This window comes from Toxotes jaculatrix, chromosome 8, assembly GCF_017976425.1.
Source record: "Toxotes jaculatrix isolate fToxJac2 chromosome 8, fToxJac2.pri, whole genome shotgun sequence".
Taxonomy (NCBI): Eukaryota; Metazoa; Chordata; class Actinopteri; family Toxotidae; genus Toxotes; species Toxotes jaculatrix.
The window spans coordinates 14771856-14797236 of NC_054401.1; the positions used below are offsets into that span (position 1 = coordinate 14771856).

General features: G+C 41.8%; 2 protein-coding genes across 5 annotated transcripts; both read left to right on the forward strand.

The window, feature by feature from the left end:
- The first annotated feature begins 744 nt into the window (after positions 1 to 744).
- Positions 745 to 11188, forward strand: si:ch211-261d7.6 (zinc finger protein 585A). 2 transcript variants are annotated; one of them, XM_041045020.1, is made up of 3 exons: positions 745 to 1108; positions 3252 to 4817; positions 9524 to 11188. In XM_041045020.1, exons 1-3 carry the CDS (start codon positions 991 to 993, stop codon positions 10768 to 10770), a joined length of 2931 nt encoding a protein of 976 aa, XP_040900954.1. In that variant the 5' UTR covers positions 745 to 990; the 3' UTR covers positions 10771 to 11188. The 2 variants fall into 2 exon arrangements, with proteins under 2 accessions (XP_040900954.1, XP_040900953.1); XM_041045019.1 differs by lacking the exon at positions 9524 to 11188 and having other exon boundaries at positions 3252 to 8929.
- Positions 11189 to 14555: 3367 nt separating this feature from the next.
- On the forward strand, positions 14556 to 25005 carry LOC121186413. Of its 3 annotated transcripts, none has more exons than XM_041045136.1 (10): positions 14556 to 14633; positions 15210 to 15732; positions 16616 to 17128; positions 17457 to 21112; positions 21204 to 21474; positions 22104 to 22301; positions 22386 to 22472; positions 22584 to 22770; positions 23014 to 23221; positions 23326 to 25005. In XM_041045136.1, exons 2-10 carry the CDS (start codon positions 15255 to 15257, stop codon positions 24601 to 24603), a joined length of 6876 nt encoding a protein of 2291 aa, XP_040901070.1. In that variant the 5' UTR covers positions 14556 to 14633; positions 15210 to 15254; the 3' UTR covers positions 24604 to 25005. The 3 variants fall into 3 exon arrangements, with proteins under 3 accessions (XP_040901070.1, XP_040901072.1, XP_040901071.1); XM_041045138.1 differs by having other exon boundaries at positions 22587 to 22770; XM_041045137.1 differs by lacking the exon at positions 14556 to 14633 and adding an exon at positions 14685 to 14742.
- Positions 25006 to 25381: the final 376 nt, after the last annotated feature.

Genomic DNA, 25381 nt, shown 5'->3' on the forward strand with positions numbered 1-25381 from the left:
TTGAGACTAAAATCCACCATGTAAACCCTACTTTACTAAATTGCTCCCATCGCACTCAGTGTGATTTCCTGCCATGTTCAGTATTTCACTAGTGGTAAACGGTGGTGGAGGAAGTATTCAAATCTAATACTGTGAAAATACAGAACAAAAAGTAAAAAGGTAAAAGTTTTGCATTAATAACATTACATACAAGTACATAAGTATTATTTGGGGAAAAAATAACCATTTAATGTACTGTTGGTGGATAATTAAATATTTTTACACTATATCACTCAGTCTTATATGTTTTATGTAAAATCTTACTTTGAAAAGTGAAACAAATAAATGTAGGGCAGTGAAAAGTACAATGTTCCCCTCTGAAATACAATAGAATAGAAGAATAAGGTACCATGAAGTAAAACAAAACAAAACAAAAAAACTATAGCTGCACAAAAGTACTTCAGTAAATGTACTTAGTTACAACGCAACACAGGTGAGAAATGAAAAACGTTGGCTGTGTAAGAATTAGTGTGAATTTTAGTGGAAATGATCCTTTATCTGCATTTATTTATTTATTTAAGCGGAATCAGAATGACAGTTTTTATGTTTGGGTTTAGCTATCCTGTCTAGAAGCTGTTTAACCTGTTAAATCTTGTCAGTATAACACTCATAACAGTTAATGTTCAGAGTTCATCGCTGCAGGTCCTCAGTCTCGTTTGGAGGAATCAGAACAGAAGAAGAAGAATCCACTTCCGCCGATGGATGCACAGCGACACAGTGCAGGTGTGCGCGCTACTCAGCTAGCTGTGCTGTCCATCATTACCCGCATTGGTAAAAACAGTACAAGATGCTGCTCTGTGGTGTGGTAACGCACTAGACTATTACACACATCGTTTCCACCCGTATTCAGTCAGGCTTTGCGCCGAGAAGGAAAACCGAAACAACCGTGGAGCGGTTACGCTAAAGAGCACTAGCTAAAGAAAGCTAACACTAGCAAACAGCCACACCAAGATGGACGGGGCTGCTGCCGCGGCGATCACAGAGGACGGAGCTGAAAACGAACCACTCAGTGGACACGGAACATCGGAAAACAGCGTCGGTCCATCGGCTGAGGACACACCAAGCGACAGTAAGTATGCAGCAGCCGTCACTTAAACGATACCGTTGTTAGCACCGGCATGCTCAGGCGTAGTCACCTCCTATATCAACTTTAGCTTAAAGATATGGAAATCATTTTCCCTCTGGAAAAATAACTGCAGTTTTTTACGGCAAACGCATGACGCCGACAGTTAATTAGAAAGTTGCATTAACTTGCTCTGCTGCAAATCCACGTCAGGTTGGCTACATGTTTATTCATGCTCTGCTGTTTATCGAACACATCCTGCAGCAGTCAACAGACAAAGAGGATCGCGACCATATCGAAATTGATAAAGTGTTGACATTTTTGCATTTTAGTGTGATATTTAGTAGTTACCACGTGATCTTGTTCACAATAGCAAATGCATTACAAGCAGTATTCTGATTGATGGGGAAAATACTGTAATTGTAGTCCCATTGAACAGTAATTATTATGCGATCAGGCCAAGCTGAGGAAACCACACAGATGAAATGCTGACTTGCAGTTATTAGTGTTTCATGAGGCACAAACCATTCAGCTATAATTCAGAGTTCAATCACTGTGCGCAATGTTGTTCTCCACTGAGCTAAAAGTAATGGACCTCACACTGCTTACATTTAGTAACCATCCCAGTGGTAAAGTCTCTGCTTTGGGTGTGTGTATATAGGCCCTAGGTTCAATGTATGGCATCATTTGACTCCCTCATCTTATGCTTTCTGCACTTTAATAGCTTTGATAACTTTTTTGTTAAGCTTCAATAACAGTATTCCTGATGCAGACTGTGCTACTAACAGAAACAAACTCTTGAAAACTTGCTTGATAATGTTGCTTCTACTGTATTGAGACTTCTGTGTGTAAAGCACTACTTTCTCCTTTTACGTCATATTTTGAATGGTAGAGGGTGGTACAGGATTTAAAACAAAAACTTTTTTTTTTTTTTTTACTCAGTATATAATAAGGCATGGTAACCCCAAATGGGGTTGTGTTAACCTTAATTTGTTTGGACTCTCCATGTGAACAGTGCACATGGACAACACCCACGTGTTAGATTTACAACTTAATTGAAATTTTCTGATTGGTGACAATTACGCTGACACTCTTAGCAATGATGGAACCAGTGGGAGGGAGTTTTATTTGTTTTTCCTTGGCACCACAATGTGAAAACAAAAAAAAAAACGTTTACTGTTTTTGAAATGACAACAATAGGGAGTTTTTGTGGTGCCTGTTTTTATTGTCAGACAACAAAGTTATTGCTGCTTTAACCTCTTGCTCTCCAAGCTTATTGTGTGCTAAATTATCTGTGTCTAAAACATAACTCAAATGCCTCTACTTGCTGGTGTGGCCCCCCTGACTAAATTCAACCTTTCTGGATGTGCAGGTCATCACTATGCCTTTCTGTCAATAAGAACTGCTTTAATGGGCATAAACATGATTTTTTAAACCAGATGTTTCACCTATCAAAAGCAATTTTCTGCTTAGCTCAACTTAATAGTTAGGTTCTTAATAACTGTCTTAATCAGAGGTTAAAATATAATCCATTTGGATTTAATAATCGGACGTATTGTTGTGAAGACATGCCTGTTCATTTTTTATGTAATTCTTTCCCTTTTAAATTAGGGCAGGCGTATGCTTTTAGATGTGATTGTGAAAGCATCATCAGGTTTCCACAGAAAAGAAAATCACTGTTTTTCTTTTATAAGCTTATGGTGCAGCACCACAGTTTTCTGCAATGTGGTGGTTTGGCAACATTTGCCTGTTAAAAAATGCAATGCATTCTGCAACAGTACCATTACATAACCAAATGATTGACATAGATAGATAGATAGATAGATAGATAGATAGATGGATACTTTATTCATCCCCAAGGGAAATTCACAGAGGTCACTTGGCTTGAGCACTGTAGTTATTAGCACCTCTATCATAACACTGGGTATTTTTTTTTTAGGTCAGTGTTTTATTTACATAATATTTATTTCTTTTGCATTTCTTTTGGAAAGCCTTCTTTTGTTTGATTATACTGTAAATTCAAATCACCTTTAAAATAAAGATCTTATTTGCACAAGTTTTGTGTTCTTTTTTTTTTTCTTTTTTCTTTCTTCCTTTCTCTGGAAACAGGAGTGGCTTTGACCTCCTATTTTCCCCTTTCTATTTCTAGGGGTTGGGGTTTTCTGCTGTCAGGATTGTGGAGAAGCCTTCAGAGAGGAGGCAGCCTACTTGGAGCATCGCCATCATCACCTACAAGAAAGCGTGTATTTGGATGGCTTACATGATGCGGAAAAGAACAGTGAAACAGCAAATTTTTGTACTTTATGCTCACTCTCATTTGTTGAACTGAGTGAATTCCACTTGCACATGGAAAAGAACCACGGTCAAAACTCCCAAAAGGAATCTGGCAGTCGGGTGAATTCTGGTATAACAAAGCAGCACACGTACGAATGTCTAGACTGTGGGAAATGTTACGGTGTGATCGGGCACTTTCTCAACCATCAGCGCTCACACAGACAAGCCTCCAAATCAGTTTTTCATGACCTCGAACATTTGAAAAAGAAGTCATTTCAGTGTGAGTCCTGTGGGCGGAATTATTCTCGCGCTTCAGCTCTCGACGCACACCGTCGCTGTCATGAGGAAAAGCTAGTCAAGTCGCGAAACAGGAGTTCAGGAGATTCGTTTCACATGGAGGAGTCAGTAGTTGAAGCCAAGCCCCATGAAAATCAGGCAGATGATACCCCTGAAAAACTTTTTAAGTGTTCATGTGGTAAAGCCTTCTCCGCACCGATGCGCCTGAAAACACATCAGCGATTTAGCCGCAACAGTCAGTGCTCTCCAGAAGAAATGAAAGAAAAACCAAAGAAAAACTGCAGCGAGTTTTACTGCAGTGAGTGTAAGAAGGCTTTTAATGGCCATATTGCCCTCTTCAATCATCAGCGATGGCACGCTAATCACTCAGATGAGTCTGCGAAAAGGTTCCCATGTGAGGAATGTGGAAAAGTATTTATGACACTAACGTTCTACTACAGGCACCAGCGCACGGCACACAGTGACGAGACCCCAGCAAAGTCCTTTCTCCATCAGGTGTGTCAGCTTCAGAAGAAGGCATTTGAATGTAAGGACTGTGGGCTTAAGTTTTCCAGGGCTTCAGCACTTCACTCCCATCAGCTTCATCACACAGATGTTTTCAGGGAAACAGAGAAGGAGGCCCAGATGTGCACCTCTCTGCTACCTCAACAAAAAAGTTTGGAAAATGAAGGAAAAGAGACTGAGCACTTGGAGGAGAAAGTGGAATCAGAGAGAGTGCTCTCTATGAGTATAGCTGAAGAAGTCTCACAAATGAATGAGACTGATGAAGACATGCAGAGTTATGAACCTGGGGACTTTAATGTTCAGGTGATCAGTGCAAGTGAATCTGAGGACGAGAACGTCCAAGACCTGAATCCTGATCTGGAGCTACTGTGTGAGTCAGATCAAGAAGTAAGAGATGACGGTGACGCGGACGTTTCCCCGAGTAGCCTCGTTTCCAAACCAGAGATGGACTTGAAAATCGTACAGATTGACTTTGAGCAGGCCGACGAGGAGTGTGCACTGATAGCGAGGGAAGCCGAGAATAAAACCACAGGGGAAAGATTTGATTGCCCAGAGTGTTACCGATGGTTTTCTAGTGCTTCATCACTGCGTGTTCACAGAATGTGGCATGGCGTTCATAAGAGAAGACAACAGACTCAAGGTCAGTCAGTGGCAGTTTACACATGTGACACATGCAGCCACGAAGCCAGTAGCTATGCAGCACACTGCAGTCATATGCAAAAACACAAGGCTCAAAACACAAGCAACAATGCATTGTACCAGGCAGAGGAATTAGAGAAGAAAAACCTGTCTTGCAGTGAGTGTGGTAAATGCTTCTCACGTTTGTCTGCTTTAGTCTCTCATCAGTTACATCATCCCAAAAGAAAACAATTCCAGTGCCCAGATTGCATGATGTCTTATTTGCATGCAGCTAACTTGTTTAACCATATGAAAAACTGCTCCGCTCAAAAGAAAGAGAATATTTCAGTTGCCAAGAAAGAATACAATCCAAAGAAAACCCTTCTAGGCCCAAAGATTTATCATTGTGAACAGTGTGGGAAGGGTTTTTGGTCTTTAGGAGCTTTCTCCCACCACAAGCAGAATCAGACAGAGTGTGTGGATTTGAGGCTAAGAAAAGGCGTCGCAGGATCTTTGCACTCTGTTAACGGACACCCACGCTCCAGTGTTAAGGTTGCATGTCCGGTGTGTGGTAGAAAGTTTCGTCACAAGGGCATCATGGCACTGCACATGCGAAAACATGAAAATGGAAATCATAAATGTGAACTCTGCAACAGGTCGTTCCGTCTTTTTTCCAGCCTCCTCCGACACCAGGTTGTACATAATGACCAGTTACTCCCACCACCCGTTAAGTCTTTTCAGCATCAGGTGGAGCAGTTGAAAAAAAACACATACAGCTGCCCTGACTGCGGGAAGTTGTTTTCACGTGCCAAAGCGCTTCAGTTTCACATGAAAAGCCACGGGTACGAGACTGGGCACTCGCCTTCATCACCCACATCTACTGTCACGCTGGAAGATCGTCAGTGCCCAACGTGCCTTGCACATTTCAGCAACAAGGCCTCATTGCGGGCTCATCAAAAACTTTGCATTAAAAGAGAGAGTCAAGCAACTGATTCTAAGACAGAACCCACAGAAAATAATGATACTCTAAAACTGTGCAAGGACAGTGTGGATGTCAGTACACAGGTAAGCTCTGAGCACTTAACACTTAATGCTGAAGTAAAACATGAAATGGACATTGGGGAGCTAAAGACGGAAGATCAGACCGGCACAACAGATTTGAAATACAAATGCAAAAACTGCGACAGAAGCTTTTCAGTGGTTGGAGCTTTGAATTTTCATAAAAGAATTCACGCTGAGCGCCACAGATCTGTAGGAAAAAACAAACTGGCCATTTCAGTAATGCGCAAGAAACCTGAGCAGGAAGAGACAAGTAAAGGGCTGTTTCACTGCTCCGAGTGTGGGAGGCGATTCATGTCCAACTCAGCCCTGGGCTCGCACAAACGATGGCACAAAGAAAAGAGATTTTCACGTTCCTCGCTAAAAGATGATGATTTGAAATCTGTGAGCCACAAGACAGAGGACGGGCCTTTTCAATGCAACACATGTGGCAAACAGTTTTTCAACCACTGTGTTCTCCAGCGCCACCAAATGTTTAATCCTCAGTGTCAAAACAAATCACAGGAGCAGGAGCCCGATTCAGGCAAAAGTGCAGAGAGCAACAACAGACTGGAAAACTCAGTGTTTTCATGTCCTGAATGTAACAAGACATTTGTTCAAGGCTCGCTTCTAGATGCCCACTATGCAGATCATCATGGAGACGGGCTTGCCTCAGTAGACCAGATCCCTGAAAACGGGCTCGTCTCAGTGGACCAGGTTCCAGAGCAGGCTGACGTCAGTCTCAGTGGGAGCGAGTCTAGGTCATTGAAACTGAAGCCAAAAGCTCACCAGTGTCCCCTCTGCTCCATGACCTTTGCCAAAGCAAGAGGTCTGCGTGCCCACACGTGGCAGGCCCACTCGAAGAGCACAAAAGGTAAAAATAAGGTTCCTTTCAATACAAAAAGGGAGTCCGTTGCCACGAGCAGTGAAATCAGAAATACGGAAGATTCGTCAGCTGCAGACAACACTACAGTGATGAGCAGTTACCTTGTTGCTAAGAAAAATAGTCTTGTTGACAAAGGAAGGCAAAAAATCAGTGTAACCCCTCCACCTGTGAAGTCTGTCTCATGCCTCGACTGTGGGAAACAGTGCAGTTCTGCAGGTGCACTCCTGGACCATAAGAAAGTGTGCCTGGAGGTAAAGCAGGAGCCCCAACAGGACATTCAGACTCCTGAAGCCACAGCCGAGGTTTCCTCACCGCTCAGCCGTCTGTCGGAGCACACAGCCAAATGCCTCTTCAAGTGCGATAAGTGTGGGAAAGCTTTCCAAACAGAGGAACAATTAAGCGCCCATAAGACCAAGGCAAAGAGCCGGCCTTATTGTTGCGCTCTGTGCTGCCACGGCTTTTGGACCGAGAATCAGCTGCAGCAGCACCTCGCCTGGCACGACGAAGTCCGCTGCCGTCTCCCAAATGAGGTTCGCTATAGGCTCAGCGCTACTATGACCTCAAAGCCTCTAAAACCCAACATCCCTTCTGCTGAAAACAGGGGGAAGACCTTTCCGTCTGCTACACTGAACCAACCTATGCTTAACACAGACAGCCAGTCACAGAGTAGCCATAAATGCCAACATTGCGGCAAAGCCTTTCTTTCACCAACTGCGTTACAAAAACACGAAACTCAGCACTGTAACAAAGACTCATACCATTGCTTCATTTGCTCCAGGACCTTCAGTGAAATACAGGACCTTATCGACCATCACCAGAAATGTGTCTGCGATTACAAAAGGCAGAGTGATGCCCCCGCTGCTGTCTCATCGGGAGATACCAATGGCCTTACTTGCCTTGAATGTGGAACTACTTTTTGTCAAGAAACTGATTTGCACCAGCACTATGTTGAACATGCCCGTGGAGAGCATTAGACTGAACAAACTGAAAAGAACTGAAATGAAGACACTGTAGATTGTTGAGTTTTTTTTTTTTCTTTCTCTTTTAGAGATTGCCAAATGTGTTAAGCTTGGAAATTGTTTGTTAGAAGTTTGTTTAGGCTAAGTAGACACATGCTTTCCCTATTTGTTCCTGTATTATTTGAGATTCTTTATATTTAAAAGAAAAAGAAAAAAAGAGCAGCTTCTTAGGTTATTTTTCCATTCTCAGACTTTCTTTTACACTGGACTAGTATATGTACAAATGTTGAAGAATAACCCCTCTGATGAACTTGCGTTGAGAAGTCACAAATGTATAGTTTTGAGCCACCAGTTGATTTGACTGTCTTTGAATAGACCTATCACGAATGTCAGTTTGACCTTGTTAATCTCTTTGGGGATCACTGGCCGAAGTGTTGACGTTTATAACACGATGTATCAAAAAAGAAGAAAAAAAAGAAGATGTAGAAACATTTCTGCATGTATGTGTCTGTCCTCTTGCATTTAAAATTTCCCAGAAAAATGAAAAGTGCTGTTGACACACTACTTACTGCAAAGTTTATGAAAAAAATCAAACAGTTCTGCACAATAAATATTTACTGATTTTGCTGCTGTCATTTTAAATGCCTGAGGTTTGGCTGAATGAGGTACTATTTGCATATTTAAGAGAAAGATAAAGATTAAAAAAAATCAATAATGTGCATCGTTTTATGTGATGTGAATTGGTATTAAATGTCCCAATGTCAAACATCACAGACAGTTCCTACCATAAAACAAATTTCACAGTCAAGCAATTGTACATTGCGTACATTACAGTTTGCATTAATTGATTTATAATCTCCCATGTTCTTTCCTTTACAGTGTTATATTTCTATGTTGTGGAAAGATTATTCATTACTTAAACTAAAATAGAGTCTATATTCATGTAGGATAGTTGATAGTTGTTTTTCCACCACTTGTGCAGTGGAAAAATCATTTGTATTGTACAAGAGATGTTACTTTGCTCTATTAATTTATGAAAACCTTTCTTCCCCTAGATGACCAATATACCCTTTGACTACTTGTTTATCTTGCTGTTTCTGAAACAAAGAAGGTTCTCTTAAAAATAAACTGATCAATTTTTTGGTTAATTATTGGATTGTGTGGTCTTTTTTGACCCACTACACAACACACTCACACACCTTGGTCTCCAGGCTTTCCTCACTATTTTTTTTAATTTTATAGATCAAATGTGTATTAACTAATTATATATAATAACAGATTATTGACATGGATAAGTTTCGGCCTTGTCCTGTTTTAACATTAACTGTTTCCATGTTGCGATAGTTGTGACTGAAAGCTCTTCTTAACGTAGGTGTATATGTAATGTGCCAGTTAAAACATTACTGGAGTCCAACCTATTTGAATGTCACAGTCTAGGCTTCACGTGTAGCTCTCACATAATCTGCTTGCATTACAGACATGATTCGGAGTCAAAAGAACTGTTTTAATGTGCAGTGTTCTGATGTTGAAAACATTTATGAAGAGTGTTAAAATGTTATGATCAGCTGTGAACAGAGAAGAGCCACGACTCAGGCTTGTAAGTTTTCTTTTACTTGCTGCAATTAAAACATTGGTAATTTTACCAGTAATTACCAGGCTTTTTCTACCAAACTGCAAAATGTCAGGTGGAACATCACAGAATAATTATTTGACTTATATGATTCACAACATCAGGAAACATTTTTCTTTAACTTGTAACAAAGTTTTAAATGTAGTATGTTAACTGACAAAATCTGTCATACAATATCTAAATTAGTATTTTGTTCTCTTTCTCTTCTTTTCTAGTCAAACAGCTCAGCATTGTATGTAAGGATTGTGGACAGAAGTTTTCACACTGGGACATCTTCAAGACTCACCTGCACCAGCATGCCCTGGAAGAAGAGGAGAAAGAGGAGGAAGAAGCTCAGACAGGAGACAACAGAAATCCTGCAGCAGACCTGCTCCCCGGGAGAGACGAAGACAAAGGAGGGCACAGAGATGAAGTGATGAAGAAACTTCAGAAAGATTATACCTGCATGGTCTGTGGGAAGGCTTATGCATATCTGGTTCCTTTCAGAAAACACCTGCAGCAGCACGAAAGGACTCCCTCTACGGCACAAGATCAGAGCGTCCAGACTTTGCATAAATACGAGTGTCAAGAATGTGGGATGTCGTTCATCAGGCAAACACGGCTACTTGGTCACCTGAGAACTCACAGGTCAAAACTGAAATTAAAACCTCCCAGGTGCGATCAGTGCAACAAAGACTTCAGCTCTGTAAAGAGATGGATGATTCACATCAAAGTCCATAAAGAGAGACCGTTTTGGTGTTTAAGTTGTGCCAAAGGCTTCAGAGATGAACTGTCGCTAGATAAACACCTGCAGAGTCACAGTCTGGGGCAACATAAGTGTGACATCTGCCACAAAAGTTTCCCAAAGTTTGCACAGCTTATAAATCACTACAACATCCACGCTGGAGCAAAGCCTCACCAGTGCTCATTCTGCGGGAAGACCTTTTCCCATGCTGGAAATCTAATTATGCACAAAAAAAAGCATCTTCGAGTTGGGTCCAGCGGGATGCCTCTGGGGTTCAAGAATTCTGCAATTATCACAAAGAAGCAAGCGATCAAAAAGAAGAGATTTGTTCTCACTACTGTTAATGAAGAGCCAGAAATGGACACACACATGGAGGAGCTGCTGGGAAAGGAAGAAAGTGTGGAGAGAAGCGAGACTCAAAAATCAGGTGAGGATGCCGAGTTTGAGGACCACGCTAACTCTGAAGAGTCCGATTGTGGAGAGCCCATACATTACTTGGCTGGCCCGGCTGGACACGATCCACCTGATGAGTCGAAATCAAAAACTGGGCAACCAGAAGCAGGACAGGAGCTGGATCAGAATCAGTCACAGGACACACACATGTACAGAGAGCATAAATATTGGGAATGGGAGTGTTTTGAATGTGACATGGGCTTTGATGATGTTGCGGAGCTGCATTTGCATTATATGAAACATGCATCTGGGGAGCTGCCTTTTCCACAGGATGATACTGAATGATGAAGGCTCACAGAGAGCCTTATTTTCTCAAACTGGTTTACCCCCAGTAATGTTGAAACAAAGTGGGGCAGTTAATAGCTTTTATCCCTTTTTTTTTCTTCAAACAGCCACAGATGAATGGTTTGGGCCATGAAACAAAGGGTTAACAAATTACTGTGGATGAACTATGTCTTGTATGCTTTGAATTTTGAAACTTGACCTTTCACTGTGTTACACTATATTAAGGACAAATATCCTCGGGGAGATTGATAATGAGTACAACAGAGTAAACCTCAACAGACTAATGCTATAAGATTATACTGCATGTTTTTAATGTATATTTTCTGATACATAAACTAAGATGAAACTACATGTTGCAGAATGTTATGAACTAAAAGGAAAAGCTACCTCATTTTCTTGTAAAATTAAATAAATTTCACTTTTTACCAACACTACTTATGCTGAGGGCTTATTGAAGTATTCATATTAGAAATACATTTTGTAAATATTCTATGAATGTATTGTTTTACATCATTCTTGAAAGCAATACACAAATAATTTTTCAGATCTTACACCTTTAAAACTTAAACTTTTGCCAAAACTAAAGACACAATCTTTTTTTATTTATAAAAAAAAAAAAAAATCTAATAAATGTATTCCCTGAAAATTATATATATTATATATATGATTTTTTCAACTACCAACTGAAAAACAATAATATACATTGTTATCATTATTGTTGTTCATATAAAAGTCATAGTCTTTAAGAGGTTACCTTACAGTCAACCAGTCTGCTTCAATCAGCAGTTTGAAATGTTAATGGAGATTGTGCTGTAAGTAATGGCTGAGTCATTAATACAACGACAGCTAATGGAGCTTCCATACAGTCTCATAAATTATACATCCTATCATCATGAGCTTATACATGGTTGATCAGCTCGACCATACTGAAAGGTTTCTAATTCTAATGTAGTTACTACAATACCACTGTAATGAACGGGGTCCAGTTTAAGTATCTACAAACAATTCCCCACAGATATAAAGATATAATGGAAATATAGGTATAAGCATATTTCAGCAATACAGAGCGGTGCAGCATAGTGTGCTCATGGACTCTTTTTAATTAGTCTATGGAGGTTTCTAAGTACTAGAAAAATAGGATTTGGGTGCATCCCTGTGAAGAAGATCCTACATCACACGCTGCAATAGCACCACCAGCTGGCTACTACCTATTACTTGTCAGGGCCCACCGTCTGCTTTATTCAGCATTATTCAGTTCTCTCTTGGGTAGGATGTAATGTCATTTTATGTATGAGCCTTTATTTTCATTGCTGTTGCAAGGACACACGTCTCTTTTCCTTAAAGGTGGTTAAAGCTAGTTTTTCAGCTTGAATGTTACCATGTTATCATCTTACAGTAGTTGGACATTCAGCCGGCCCTGTTCTCCATTTTTCAGCTCTACATGAAGGTCTCAGTAAACATGGTTGAGACCAAGATGACAGAGAATTTGCAGGGGACATTTAACATTTAAGCATTTTAAATCAAGTCAGTCTAAGTCTCAAGTCTACGTCTCTGCTTCTCAGTGTGCTGCTTTTCAACATGCAGATAAGTATAGAGACGAACAAGCAAGCAAGCAAACTGCAGCCTTGACTGTATTCTGAACTGATGTCAAAATGACCCCAACTATGATGAAATAATGAGTTTCTCTGGGTTTAAGGACAGAGGGCGTTATGAGTGTTGGAAGCCTGGATAAACTGTGAAATGTTGTCCATGCTATGTGCTCGCTCTGCTGCCAGACTGAAGCTGGAGGGTTAACACCTCAGACCCGCGGCGCATGTGGCAAGGACTCCAGCACATCACGGACTACAGAGAGAAAAACCTGGCGAACATCTCCAGCCGCACCACACTCCCTGATGAGCTCAGAGTTTTATGCTCGCTTTGACGCTGCCAACACTGAGAGACAGAGAGGCCACAGGACACAGGACACATGGCTCTCTGTGACCCAGACAACATCCCAAGGCCTGCGCTCAGGGTCTGCTCTGTGGAGCTGGCTGATGCGCTTGCAGACATTTACAACTTGTCGCTTTCTCAGTCCTCTGTGCCCACCTGCTTCAAGACAACTACCACTGTGCCTCACTCATGACCCGCATCAAAAGATCCCTCTCACTCACCCTGGGCCCCTCACAATATGCATACAGGAAGAACCGGTCTACTGCAGACTGCATAGCACATCTCTGGAGTAGCCTCCCCACCAATCGGGGACAATTACACCAGCAGGGTCGTCAGGAGGGCCCACAACATCATAAAGGACAATACACACCCACAGCACTGTCTTTTCACACTCCTGCCTTCAGGGAGGTGTTACAGGATTAGGACAGGACACCTAGGCTCCTCAACAGACTCCTGAATACAGACACTTCACACCATTCCCCCCACACCGTCCACTTCCCAGACTAAGACAGTTATTCTGTACATATTTATCTACTATTTCTTTTACTTTTTATAAGATCTATTGTTTTTTTTTATAGCGATATGTGAAGGGAGAGTGGCAAAAATAGAATATAATTCAAGAGTCTTTTTTGTCATTATGCGAACATAACGGCTTTAAGGCACACAAATGAATAAATAACACAAATACTTAAAAAAAAAACACTTATTGCATAGTGTGAACAGCTGCTTTGTACTGTGCAGATGACAAAAAACCTTTTGAATCTTCTGAAGTATGTTTACTCAAGCACTGTGCTTACTGTGCTACAACATTGTGGTATGTCTGTGAATGTTCATCCAGGTCATTGTTATCTCTCTCAAATGGAATCGAAGGCAACTGGACTTGTATTTGTCTGGGAAGACGTTTCGCCTCTTATTCAAGGGGCTTCATCAGTTCGTATGCCATGGTCTTTCTAGTCCGCACTAGTATGATCAAGAAAGGGGAGTAGGACCCAGGTATTTAACCTCTTGTGGGTGGGTCCACCAAAGTACCTGTGAAAGTACTGGTTTCACCTGACCATTGTTGTGGTCCCCAGTGAACGACAGTCGTCAGGCCCCTGTGCCCCTGTTTCTATCTTGTGTGAACGACAGTCGTTAGGGTCAGGTGAGCCCCTGGTGGATGACGATCGTTGAGAGTCGTCTGAGGTTAAGTTGTTTACTCTCCTGGGTACATATGAAAGGGCTGCATTGTAAATGGGGGATAGGTGGCGTCGCAGACCCCCTCCTCTGTTTAGTGATGGCTTCTCCACTTTAACATAGATGGCTTCTTGGATAAGAGGCGAAACGTCTTCCCAGACAAATACAAGTCCAGTTGCCTTCGATTCAATTTGAGAGAGATAACATTGTGGTACTTGAGTATTTCTAAATCGTGCTACTTTCTGCTACTTTATACTTCTACCAAAATACATTTAGATATAGAATTTATATGTTGCAATAAACCCGGTAATACACCACTGGCGGACATTTTTCCAGAAAAAGCTCTTTTATTTTTAAGTACACCTTGCTGATCATACTTGTGGATTTTAAATGCAGGGCTTTCACTAGCATTGGAATATTTTTATATTGTTATAATGGTACCTAATTTGTTGCCAATTTAAGCTACAGAAATAAAATTAACTCGCCTAATTTATGACTCTGTAATTTCTGCGGTATTTATCTCTGCATGTATTATAAACTTGATAAGAATAGGTAAGTACGCTAAATGGTACCAGAACAGCTGTGTAGCGCGGTTGTCTTACTGTTTTAGCAGAGCGAGCAAACTGACCTGTACGAAAACCACAACTCCCATGACCCCTCTGCGCCCCATGTCAGACCTGACGTCATGATGTCTGCAGCACCTCCGTGTTTGCTTTGTGCGAAAACGACGCGGAGATGTTCGGGCGGACAAGTCAGCACAGGTAATGTTATATCTGCATCCCCAAGCCTTCACACGGACACTCGGGAGAGTGTGTAAACATGTGGGCGATGAAAGCGAGTGAATACTTTGCAGCTTTGGCGCCGTAACAGGTCGGAAATGCAAACGCTTTGCACCTATATTGGACCGCAAATCGGTGAATTTAGGCTAACCCGGCTACCATTATCTGTGTATGTGAGGTTATTGTGGAGGGGTTGTTCAAGAAAATGATCAGCATGTTGAAAGCCTCCCTCAGTTTTCTATTTAGACTGATTTAAGTGTCGAATTTGGGTTATATCACCGCCTCAAGCAGCTGTCCTCCATGTCTATCCGTCTTCTTTTATAATACAAATGTTTTAAGCTCATTCATTCTCTGGTTTCCTAGCTCCCGCCGTGTGGATAACAAAGATGCTGTTTACTGCTTTTAACTTGTGTAACGATGCCTGTTATATATATACATAATAGTCCAGTAAGTTTAAGTGATGCAAAAGAGACTGTGTGCTTTGTGTGAGGTATCCTTATAGGTGCTGATTTAAATGTGAAAGTCATGTGCGTTTCTGTATGGAAACTGTTTTCATAGAAACACATGAACTTGTGAATTTGAGAAGCCAAGAGGCAGGGAGCCATGCAGAGTCCTACCCAGGCAAACAGCGGGCCAAACCCTGTGACCGCAGCACCCACAGAGCAACCACTGGACACTGGGACTGATGCTCCACCAGCTCAAAGTGAACCAGAGGCTCAAGAGGAGACGACTAAATCTGCGGCTCCTGTTCAGACTGTAACCACACCACAGGAAAAACAGACAGGGGTGCAAACAGCTGGAACAACTGCAACAGTGGCATTCACACAATCAGTGGAGAAAGAGACCACCGTTCAGCCACTGAGTGACCCCTCAGTAGACTCTGGAGGGATGGAGATAGACTCTGCTTCAAAGCCAAGTGCCCCCACAGAACCTGACACAAAAACTCCTGGTCAAAATGGGCAAAAGACAAAGAAACAGGATAAAAGTCTACGTGATGGTAGGAGATATGTTCCTTCCAAGAAGGCCATGATAGATCCTCTGAAAATAGACATGTCCAAGCCACTGGTTACGCCTCTTACATGTGAGTAGTCTACCTTATTTGTGTGTTGTTCTGTGTCAACTGGACTATGACTGAGATACCAATTTGGTGGTTATTACAAAGAATTTAGGATTACACATGGAGCAGTCACATTCCTTAGTTTTGGAGGTTTAGCATTTTCTCAAATCCAAGTTTACAGCAGTGCACTGTGTAAAGGGAGCATACTACACTGTAATAAATATATTATGATTTATTACATTAGCGGTAGCATGTTGGTCGGTTTTAGATTTAATACACAATACTCAAGTTTAAAAAAATAATCTGCAGTAACTAAAGTAAATGTGCACAAATGTAATTTTGTTCTGTGTACTTAGTTACCAGATACAATGTTTTCACTTCCTGGTTTACAAAACACTTCCTGATTTACTGTAGAATGAATAGTTTACAAAACACTGCAGGCAAGACCTGGACCACCAATTTAGTTTGGCTGAGATATTGACCTACATTAGCTTATCACTTATATATTAATAATTACTAAATTTTGGTCCAGTATCTTGGTTCACGAGAGAGCTGATAAATGCAAAATGTCCTACACAGTGCTTATTGCTGTCACAATTCCTAAAAATTTAAAGGATTCCCATCAAAATATTTTGTTTGTGTTATGCAATCATAAAAGCAATCATTCATTCAATCATCAATTTTTTGCTATTTAAAAATCTGTATTTACTTTATAAAGTTGCCTTTACATTTCTTAAGATGCCTCATTTATTCTAGGACTTTTGACCTAATTGGATGGGACTGCAGTTAACTCACATTTTCCTTTTCTCAAGCTTTTATTTTTTCTATGAATACTTGTCTTTATCCTAACAAAATGAATGTATTCTACTTGTTAACTTACTCCCCTTCCTGCCCTGTTTCCTTCTAGCTTCTCAGCTGTCCCTGCAGTGCATCGAGTGCCACATAATCTTCAGCGATCACAAGAGCAAAGAGCGTCATCTGAAGTTGAGCCACCCAGCACAATATGAGCAGTGCATACTGAGGAATGCCCTTTTTGCCTGTTACGTTTGTGACCGCCACTTCACAAACTCCACAGAGCTCATGACCCACCAGAAAGCCCACACAGAGAAGAAACCCTTCAAGTGTCCAATCTGTAGCCTGGCCTTCAACAAGTCATCAGAGCTCACCCTTCATAAAAAAATTCATTTTGGCCGGGACGGTTATGCCTGCACTGACTGCGGCAAGCCATGCAAAACATTGACATTGCTGAAGTATCACCGTCGCACACACACTGGAGAGAGACCGTATGTTTGCAAGGAGTGTGGAAAACGGTTCACCATGTCCAAAGCTCTGCAGAAACATATTCTGTCCCACTTGCCAGAGGGAACTGAGGAAGAGGAGGGAGACACCAGGGCTGAAGCACAGTTGAAGAGAAATGATAGTAAGAAAAATTTCCATGTTAAGGATGTTATATGATTTTACACATTAAAATGGTAACATACTTTTCTACTTATGTGAGTAACATGGCTCTAGGGATAATAATCTTAGTCCAAGACTTTGGTCTAGACTGAAATATCTCAACCAATAATTTATGGCCAGCACCATAGAGCTACTAGTGTGGCAAGAGATTCTCAGTCTTATTTTCTTATTTTCTGATTCAGTGAGATAATTAATGAATTATTGAAAACTGTCAAGTGGCAGGAAATATGGCATTCTTTTCATGGTATACCACAATGCATCACAGCTTTTTCCACTTTTTTTATCCATAGGTGCTTCTACAGTAAAGTATTCTTGTTCCATATGCAAGGCCACTTTCAAGAGTCCCAAGACACGTCTACATCATATGAAAACTAAGCACAATATGTTGCCTGCAGCTCCTGGTAATGCCGTCACAGTTGGGGAGAATGTGAAACAAAGTACACCCATCATCACTCCGATATCTATTTGCCAACCAGCATTACTTCAGGTGGAGCCCAATGGACCTCTACAAAAAGTTGATGCCAATATTGACACAGAGCAGATTCGGAGACTTATTGAATCTTTAGGAAATGTGCAGAAAGTGAACCAAGTTGTCATATTGGGGCAGGTGCCACCTCATGCCCCACCACTGGAAGTGCAGCAGGTATCGCAGTTGGCAGAACCAGTGAATTTGAATCTCAACCCGCCACAGATAGATTTTATAGGACTGAAACAGTCTGAATCTAAGACAGTTGAAATGGACAGTTCAAACAACCAATGTGATCCAATGGAACAAACAATTATACTGGAACCCATTACGCCAGATGGCCAGTTGGAAAACCCCTCATTCTCAGAACTAGGTTCCCACATTGCTACAGGTGAGAATATAGAGCTAACACTTGTTCAGACTGAACAAACAGAGAGACCCAAGGGAGAGGTGATGCATATCCTTCAACAGCCAGATATAAGTGCAATTCAATCTGACCAAATGGTTTGTCAGAATGAAGTACCTGACCTCAAACAAAACCTTGAGCAAACAGTAATATTAGAACTTACCCCTGCGTTGATACCAACTTTGGAGCTGGAACAATCCCAAACTGTGCCACAAAATGAAATTCCGTCGTCCTCATTCGCACCAACCACTGAATTGGTGAAGACTCCTGATCAGATTCCAGACCATACTGTAATAGATGAGCAGGAAACCAGCCTGTCAGTCCCGCCACTTATGCCTACAGTTGATTTGGAGCTGACACCTTTACAAACAGAGCAACAGGACCTTCCCTCTTGCCCTTTTGTTCCACTGGACACACTTACACAAACTCCAAGTGAATCTGAAACGAATCCCAAAGAAGAGGTTGATTCACAGATTCAAACAGTAAGTCTAGATCAAGTCCACCATGTGATGGATGGAGCGGCACCTCAAGAGACACAAGAAAAGCCTAAAGAAGAGCCATCTAATCAAGAACCATCTGAGAAATTACTAGTAGATTGCAAGGAGGGTCAGGAGCAGTTGGATAACCAGTCTGAAGTGGAGGACACATCTGCTAAAGAAGAGGTCCCATCACAATTAGAGACCAAGCAGGGGCCACAGATCTCAGAGTTACCTGTAAATTTAATGTCAGCTCAAGAGCTGGTGAAAGTGCGGAAAAGAAAGCCAGCAAGGGCATTTTTCTTTCAAGGATACATGCAAGAACTAGTTGGATCCTTACACAAGGATGATTTACAAATTGATGCCAAACCTGCCAAACGCCAAAGAACAAAAAAGTCTCATCTTGTTGTTAAATTTGGTCCACAAAGCAAAGAGAAAAAAAACAAGAAACAGAAGAAGTCATCACAGCAGCATCAGCCGACACAAGAGATAACAACAAATCTCTCAGAGAAAAAAGCAGCATCACAGAAGAAGGGAAGAACAGGGAAAAAGGACAGGAAAGTAGGACATATGGTATCTACAGCTGAGATAAAATCACGTTCATCTACCCACGACCCACAGGGGCAACAAATCAAAGAGGATACGAGAAAAAATAAAATGAAAAAGCAAAAAGAAGTAGCCAGGGAAGGTGTGACGCACATAAGTGAACACAAAACTGTAGCCTCACCTGTATTTAAAAAGAAAAAACAAGCAAAAATGATGCGGAAAGATCAGCCCAAGAACGAAAAAGATGGGAAGAAAGAAGTCAGTGCAAAAACAGGCACAGCTTCAGCAGACATACCTGGCCCACACATAACACAAGACTCTCTACTTTTACTGAAAGGCCATAAACAGCCCCAGCTGAAGGTTTACAAGTTAGACCCTTCAAAGGCATCAGGGCAGACACAGGAGGCCTCGCCTCATGAGTCCCAAACAGTGCCCCAACAGATCAAAGACAACATACCCCCAACAAGTGAGTCTACAAATAATCTCCCAGAAGAAAGTAAGAAAAAAGGAGGGAGACCCAAAAAGAGCCAGAAAGCTCTTTCGTTGTTGTCCTCACTTCAGGTTTCCCGTCAACCACCTGAGACTCTACCCACCAAGCCGAAGACCACCAGGAAACGCAAAGCCTCCTCAAATGTAGAGACTGAAGGAGTGATAACTTCTTCTCATTCCAAACGTGCCTTAGAGTGTAAGGACTGTGGGGAGAGATTTAGTGAAGTCTCGTCCCTTCAGAAGCACAAGGCCATGGTGCATATCATAGAGAGTCCCGGTCTCACTTACACCAATGGGAACATCTTTGAAGGGGTCTCAAGATTGGATCTTTACCAGCTTCCAAAAGAGCGTGATAAGGTTGTTGGGGTGATTAATACTGCTGCAGACTGGGATACTGAGCCTGAAATAGGAGAGATAGCATTAGAAGACAGGGAGCAAACGCTCTCTTTTCCAGCTTTGATTCCATCCCCATCTTTACCAGTTCCTCCTCCAGATGTTGAAGTGAGTGCCTATGAAGATACGGGTGGAAGTAAAACAGGAGCAGATGATCAGTCTTATGCCTCCCAAGAAGTTCACAGACAATCTGATCAGTTGAAAAATAGTGAGACCTCTCCAAATTTCACATCTGAATCCACTTTAAGTACCTCTACTGACACAAAAAGTTTGGAGACAGGAGAGCCTTTGGCACTGGATGAGGCCAAGCAAGAAAAAGGTTCCCCAAAGCATCCCAGCATTGAATCTGAGGTCCAGGCTACTACTGATGAAGACATTAAGGAGGACTTACTTCTTGAGGTAGATCTAGTCACTGTTGGGGAGCAGAATGAAAGAGATGATCCAGCTTCTCCTCAAGACAGTGTTCACCAAAATGAATCAAAGGGAATTTGTCATTCTCAGGGTGGAAGCATTGAAACCCTTGCAGCACCAGGGCAAGTTGATGAAACAGCAACTGAAAAAAGTCTCACCTCGCAGACTGTATCATGCTCCACGCATCAAGTAGAGATCAAGGAAGAAGAAGAAGAAATGTTAGTCCAGAGGAAAAAAGGAGAGAAAGGAGCTGTAAGAAGGAATGCTGCAAAGGGTAGACGAAGAGGAACAGGACGTCTAAAAAGGGGCGTGATATCTAAGACAGTTTTAGGTGAAGATACTGTCAGAGGAACAGAATCAGAAAAAGAACAAGATGACTGTCAGGTAGTTTATGAACAACATCCTGTCACCTCTGATTCAGAAATTCATGATGAAGGGGAGGTGGGCACAAAGATTTCACAGCTAGAGACCAAGTCTGAATCTAAGGCCAGCAAAGCTACAGATGCTGCCACATGTTTGCCTTCTGTGCCCTCTACTTTAGAAGAATCTCCTGAAGAGCAGGTTGTGTTTGAGCTGGAGTCAGTTACCACCAGTGTTGAGGATGTAATGAATGAAGGAGGACTGCAGGGAGGAGAGGAACATGACAGGGAGACTGAACAGTCTCCAGGCATTATACTGGAGAAGTTCCTCACCTCCAGACAGAGAGAGATTGCTGACAAAGAGTCATGTCTGATGACCACAAGGAGAATTCAAAGAAAGGTGAGATACTAGTAGTGCCAGCAAACACCATACATTAACAATGAATAACGAATTTAACATTACAATCTTACAAAATGCATTTTCATTCTAGGGTTTGGACAGCTTTGCCGAGAATGAAGCACACGTCCCTGGGAGCCAGGAGATCAAGATTGAAGAGAATATCTCAGATCTGTCGCTGGCTGCACCCACTTGTCACATTAGACAGAGTGCAAGCGTGCAGCCACAGCACCATCGAGTTATAAGGACTGTTCTGGTGAAGGAGGAGAGCAGCCTCATGCTGAATGAGGCTCAGGCCTCACAGGGCAGCAGACATATCAGGTGGAATGTGGAGCCAGTGAACAATGAAAACACTGCCACTCCATGTAAGTATTAGTGCATGCTGTAGTGATATTTTTTAAGCAATAAGTCAGCATTTTAGGAAGTATGATGATTTACTTTTTCATTTGATCAACACCATTCTCGTGTCTGGGTGTTTGGTACAGAGCCATTGCCCGGGCAATTCGCTTAGCGTAGCTTAGTATTATGACTGGAATTGGTGGGAAACAGCTAGCTGGGCTATTTCCAAACAAAGAATATAATTTGTAGTCTTAAGGCAAATAATGTTCTGTAGATTTTTCTTGACCAACAACTGTTAGAAGCAGTAAGTTCCTAAAGTCTTGTTGTCACAGGCCAGGCCACCTCCTGGCTCTGCTTCTATACTTAACACAATAAATCAAGAGTGGTCTCAATGTTCACAACTCTCAGAAAGAAATCAAATAAGCATGTTTGTCAAAATGTAAAACTGTTCTTATAATCCATTGTAGGTTATAAAATATATATAATCAATAGAATTATGTAATTTATTTCCTCATTTTCATGGTATAGATGATTTTCCAGAAAACAGGTGACAAATAAATAAGCCTGTGTGGTGACAAGTTCATGTTGTGCTGCCTTTTCAGGGCTTTATCTTTTCAGAGAAGGATGAATGACGTTTTTGGACTTGTGTTTTCAGTAATGGAAAGTGGGGAGATAACAAGGGACTGTCGCGTCACCCCAGAGTTCAACACCAACCAGTGTATCTTCTACCCGGTGAAGGAGGAGGAGAGGGAGGTTCTTCTGGGAGCCACCCCAACCAGCACAGGGAGTTTAACCCCAGAGGGATCCGGGGCTGCCCACCAGATAGACCACCAAACTGTAGATAGTACTTTACGTGAGTCTTTTTGCTTTTTCTAATTATAGTCCCAGTACACAGTATTGGAAGACCTTATTTTAATGTTTAACATGTTGACAACAGATGAAGGGAGCCATGCTACACAAGACTACCAGGAAACAGGAGTGAGAGGACTATTGTCAGAACCAGGGGTCAGTGCAGATGGACAAGGTTTGTTTTCTGTTTAAAAAACACCATAAAGTGGTAGCTGCTTTATTAATGACCTTCAGCTATTCATCAAAAAATGTTGAATATAGATCCATAAAATAACTCGTCTTTCAGCAGGTGCAGATGCTGACTGGCCTCATCCACCAGACCTTCGGAACTTTCTACTCCAGAGTTCTGATGAAGAGGACGTGGGTGGTTTTGAACTGTCTGATCCTCAGCTTGACTCAGAAGCAGAAGTGATGGCCTATTTCTACAAGAACCAAACCAACGGCACACGACAGCCAGATCAAACATCACAAAAGTATAGTTGAATACATATGCATACATACATATATACATATATTGGCTCAATAATAATGCAGTACAGAAATTAGATTTTATTATAACATAAAATGGGACAATTAAGGGAAAACTAAAGATTTTGGAGATTAATATGTAAATAAAAGAGTTGGTACTCATGTAATGGTTGCATACATGGTAATTGTTTTGCCCTTGTATGGGGTCCTCGCTTGCTCATGATGTTTTTTTTCTTTGTCTTCCTCAGTTTGCCAGCTTCATCGAGCCAGATCCAAGCACCAAGAGATGAAAACAGCACCAGAGAGCCCATTGATTACTTCTCCAAGTACTTTGGTTGGGATACCTGGGTAGAAATTGCCAATTGCACAAATAAACTATCCAGCATGCCTAACCCCTTCACAGCCAGAGAGGTCGCACGGTTTGTTGGGATCCACATTGCAATGGGAACTTTGAAGGTTTGTTTTCCTGTTTGATTGATTTCTCAAATTATTACTTGGCTCTGTTAATTGGATGTAAGACCACCAAGAGTTCTGATTTATTTAGTCTCGTTACTTTTCAGTTTCCCAATCCAAGGCTCTACTGGGAGGATTTGACTAAGGTGCCCTTAGTTGCCGAAGCCATGCCGCTTTCACGTTTCCTCGAGTTGTCTTGCATGCTGAAGCTGGCTTCTCCGGCAAAGGATCCAGTCTGTGGTAATATTCAGGAAGGGAGACACGATAGCGCCTTTCAAAATGGACATCAAGGTAAAACTCTGTCAAGCAGACAGTGTGTAATTTCTCAGCATAGTGACAGGCAATGCCAAAGTGACAAGCCAAATGAGTGTGCTCAGACTGATCCCCTGTGGAAAGTTCAGCCGTTACTGTGCCATTTCAAAGCAGGGTGCCAGTCACTGAGAAGAGAAGGTGATTATGCAGTTGACCAATATCTACTTCCTTTGACTGGGAGGATGCACAATAATAAAATGTCTCTTCACTGCACCACATTAATTGGATTTGGCGGTTTACTCTTACATGTGGATCTTAAACTGGATCTCTCAGACAAAGAAGATGCTGTGGAAAAAATGGTTCCAAAAGGTAGCATGGTGTTTCTTTGCAAACAGGAACTCTCCACCCCTGCAATGCTAGAACGCCTACTAGTTGCTGGGGTTCATGGTGCAGGCAGGGTGGGGGGAGCACGAGGACAGATTGGGGATGAGTTTGTGAGCTCAGACGGGAAGCTGATGTTACGCAGATCACACTGTGGCTTCATACTTTCTACTGCGGGAAATGGCCAGAGGAACATGGCTTCTCTCATTGACAACTTTGAGAAAGCCCAGATGTCGGCTCGTCTCAACAGAGATTTGCGGAATCTTTACCCAATTCCCCTCACTGCCTCGGCCCCAACCTGCTGGCCCCAAGCAGTGCTCTGGTACCTAACAGATCTGGCTTTGGTCAACTCCTGGCTCCTGTACCGACAGGACCCAAGGGCAGCGTCTGTACCATTGACTCTCATGGCCTTCAGACTGGAGGTGTCCAAGGCTTTGATCCTCTCCAGTGGCTCTGATACCCAGGACTCGATTCCCCCACAGCCCCCGACAGAAAAGGCCAACATGACAAATGAAACCCCAAATCCCAGCCTGGTGGAGGAAAGTCCTCTGCCAGATGCAGCCACGCGGTACGATGGTTCAGGCCACTGGCCTGAGCAGCTTGCGGAGGGAGAAGGGGGCAGGTGTCGTTTCGGGGACTGCCAGAGAACATCTCGAGTGCTATGCCTTAAGTGCTGTGTCTTTCTTTGTATCTCACGCAACCACAACTGTTTTTTGAATTTCCACAATCAAGGGAGTTTGGGAGAAGAGTAGTCTTTACCCTCCATTTTTAACATCTTACTTTCTGATCTAGAATGTAACTGTGCTTTTGGTGTATGTAAACCCAGCTAATCAAAAAAAGTGGTAATATCTCCTCTATCCTTACAACTTTTCCATGATGCCTTTCACTGGTGGTGTCATTCTTTTGTAGGATTATTGTGCTGCAGTTTAAAAAAACAAAACAAATGCTTTGTGATGTGGCTTATTATGTCATTGAGCAACTGTAAAAATGAATTTGCCTTCAGGATGAAATGTTAAAAAAAATCTCATAGCCATACACTTTGTTCTGCAAGAGAAGAGTAAAATATGAAATTGTAGTTACCATGATATTTTTTACTATTTATTTTAACCTGACCTGACTTGCATTCCATGATGAGCTTGTTTTTAGCTCTCTGAATTTAAACATTATTTATTTGAATTTCAGAAAATAATAATAAAAACATAAAAAATACAAGCATTTTTGATTCTTCTTTTTTTGTGAAAACTGCTGACAGTAACATTAACAATTGCCTTTATTCAGGTATCCCAGTAAGCCACGACAGTGAGCCAGTGTGCACAGTGGCAGTGCCATGAAACTGAAGCAGCTACGTGGAATTGGGCCATTATTATTTAAACCGTTTGCTATATGGGTGAACGACTCAATCTACAATATACTGAGATTACTTATACAAAGAGTATCAATGAAAAAGTCAGTAGGACTGATATAAAAAAAAAACCAATGGAACCATCACATGCCAGTTCATATCCACATGAACTCTCTCCTTAGTGCTGT

What these genes read in the sequence shown, in the direction of transcription:
- si:ch211-261d7.6 (XM_041045019.1), top strand. Translation starts at nt 991, where the DNA reads ATGGACGGGGCTGCTGCCGCGGCGATCACAGAGGACGGAGCTGAAAAC. An exon ending in TGAGGACACACCAAGCGACA is followed by an intron (nt 1,109 to 3,251) that starts GTAAGTATGCAG and finishes TTCTATTTCTAG; the next exon opens with GGGTTGGGGTTTTCTGCTGT.
- LOC121186413 (XM_041045136.1), top strand. Translation starts at nt 15,255, where the DNA reads ATGCAGAGTCCTACCCAGGCAAACAGCGGGCCAAACCCTGTGACCGCA. An exon ending in ACTGGTTACGCCTCTTACAT is followed by an intron (nt 15,733 to 16,615) that starts GTGAGTAGTCTA and finishes GTTTCCTTCTAG; the next exon opens with CTTCTCAGCTGTCCCTGCAG. An exon ending in TGAAAACACTGCCACTCCAT is followed by an intron (nt 21,475 to 22,103) that starts GTAAGTATTAGT and finishes TTGTGTTTTCAG; the next exon opens with TAATGGAAAGTGGGGAGATA.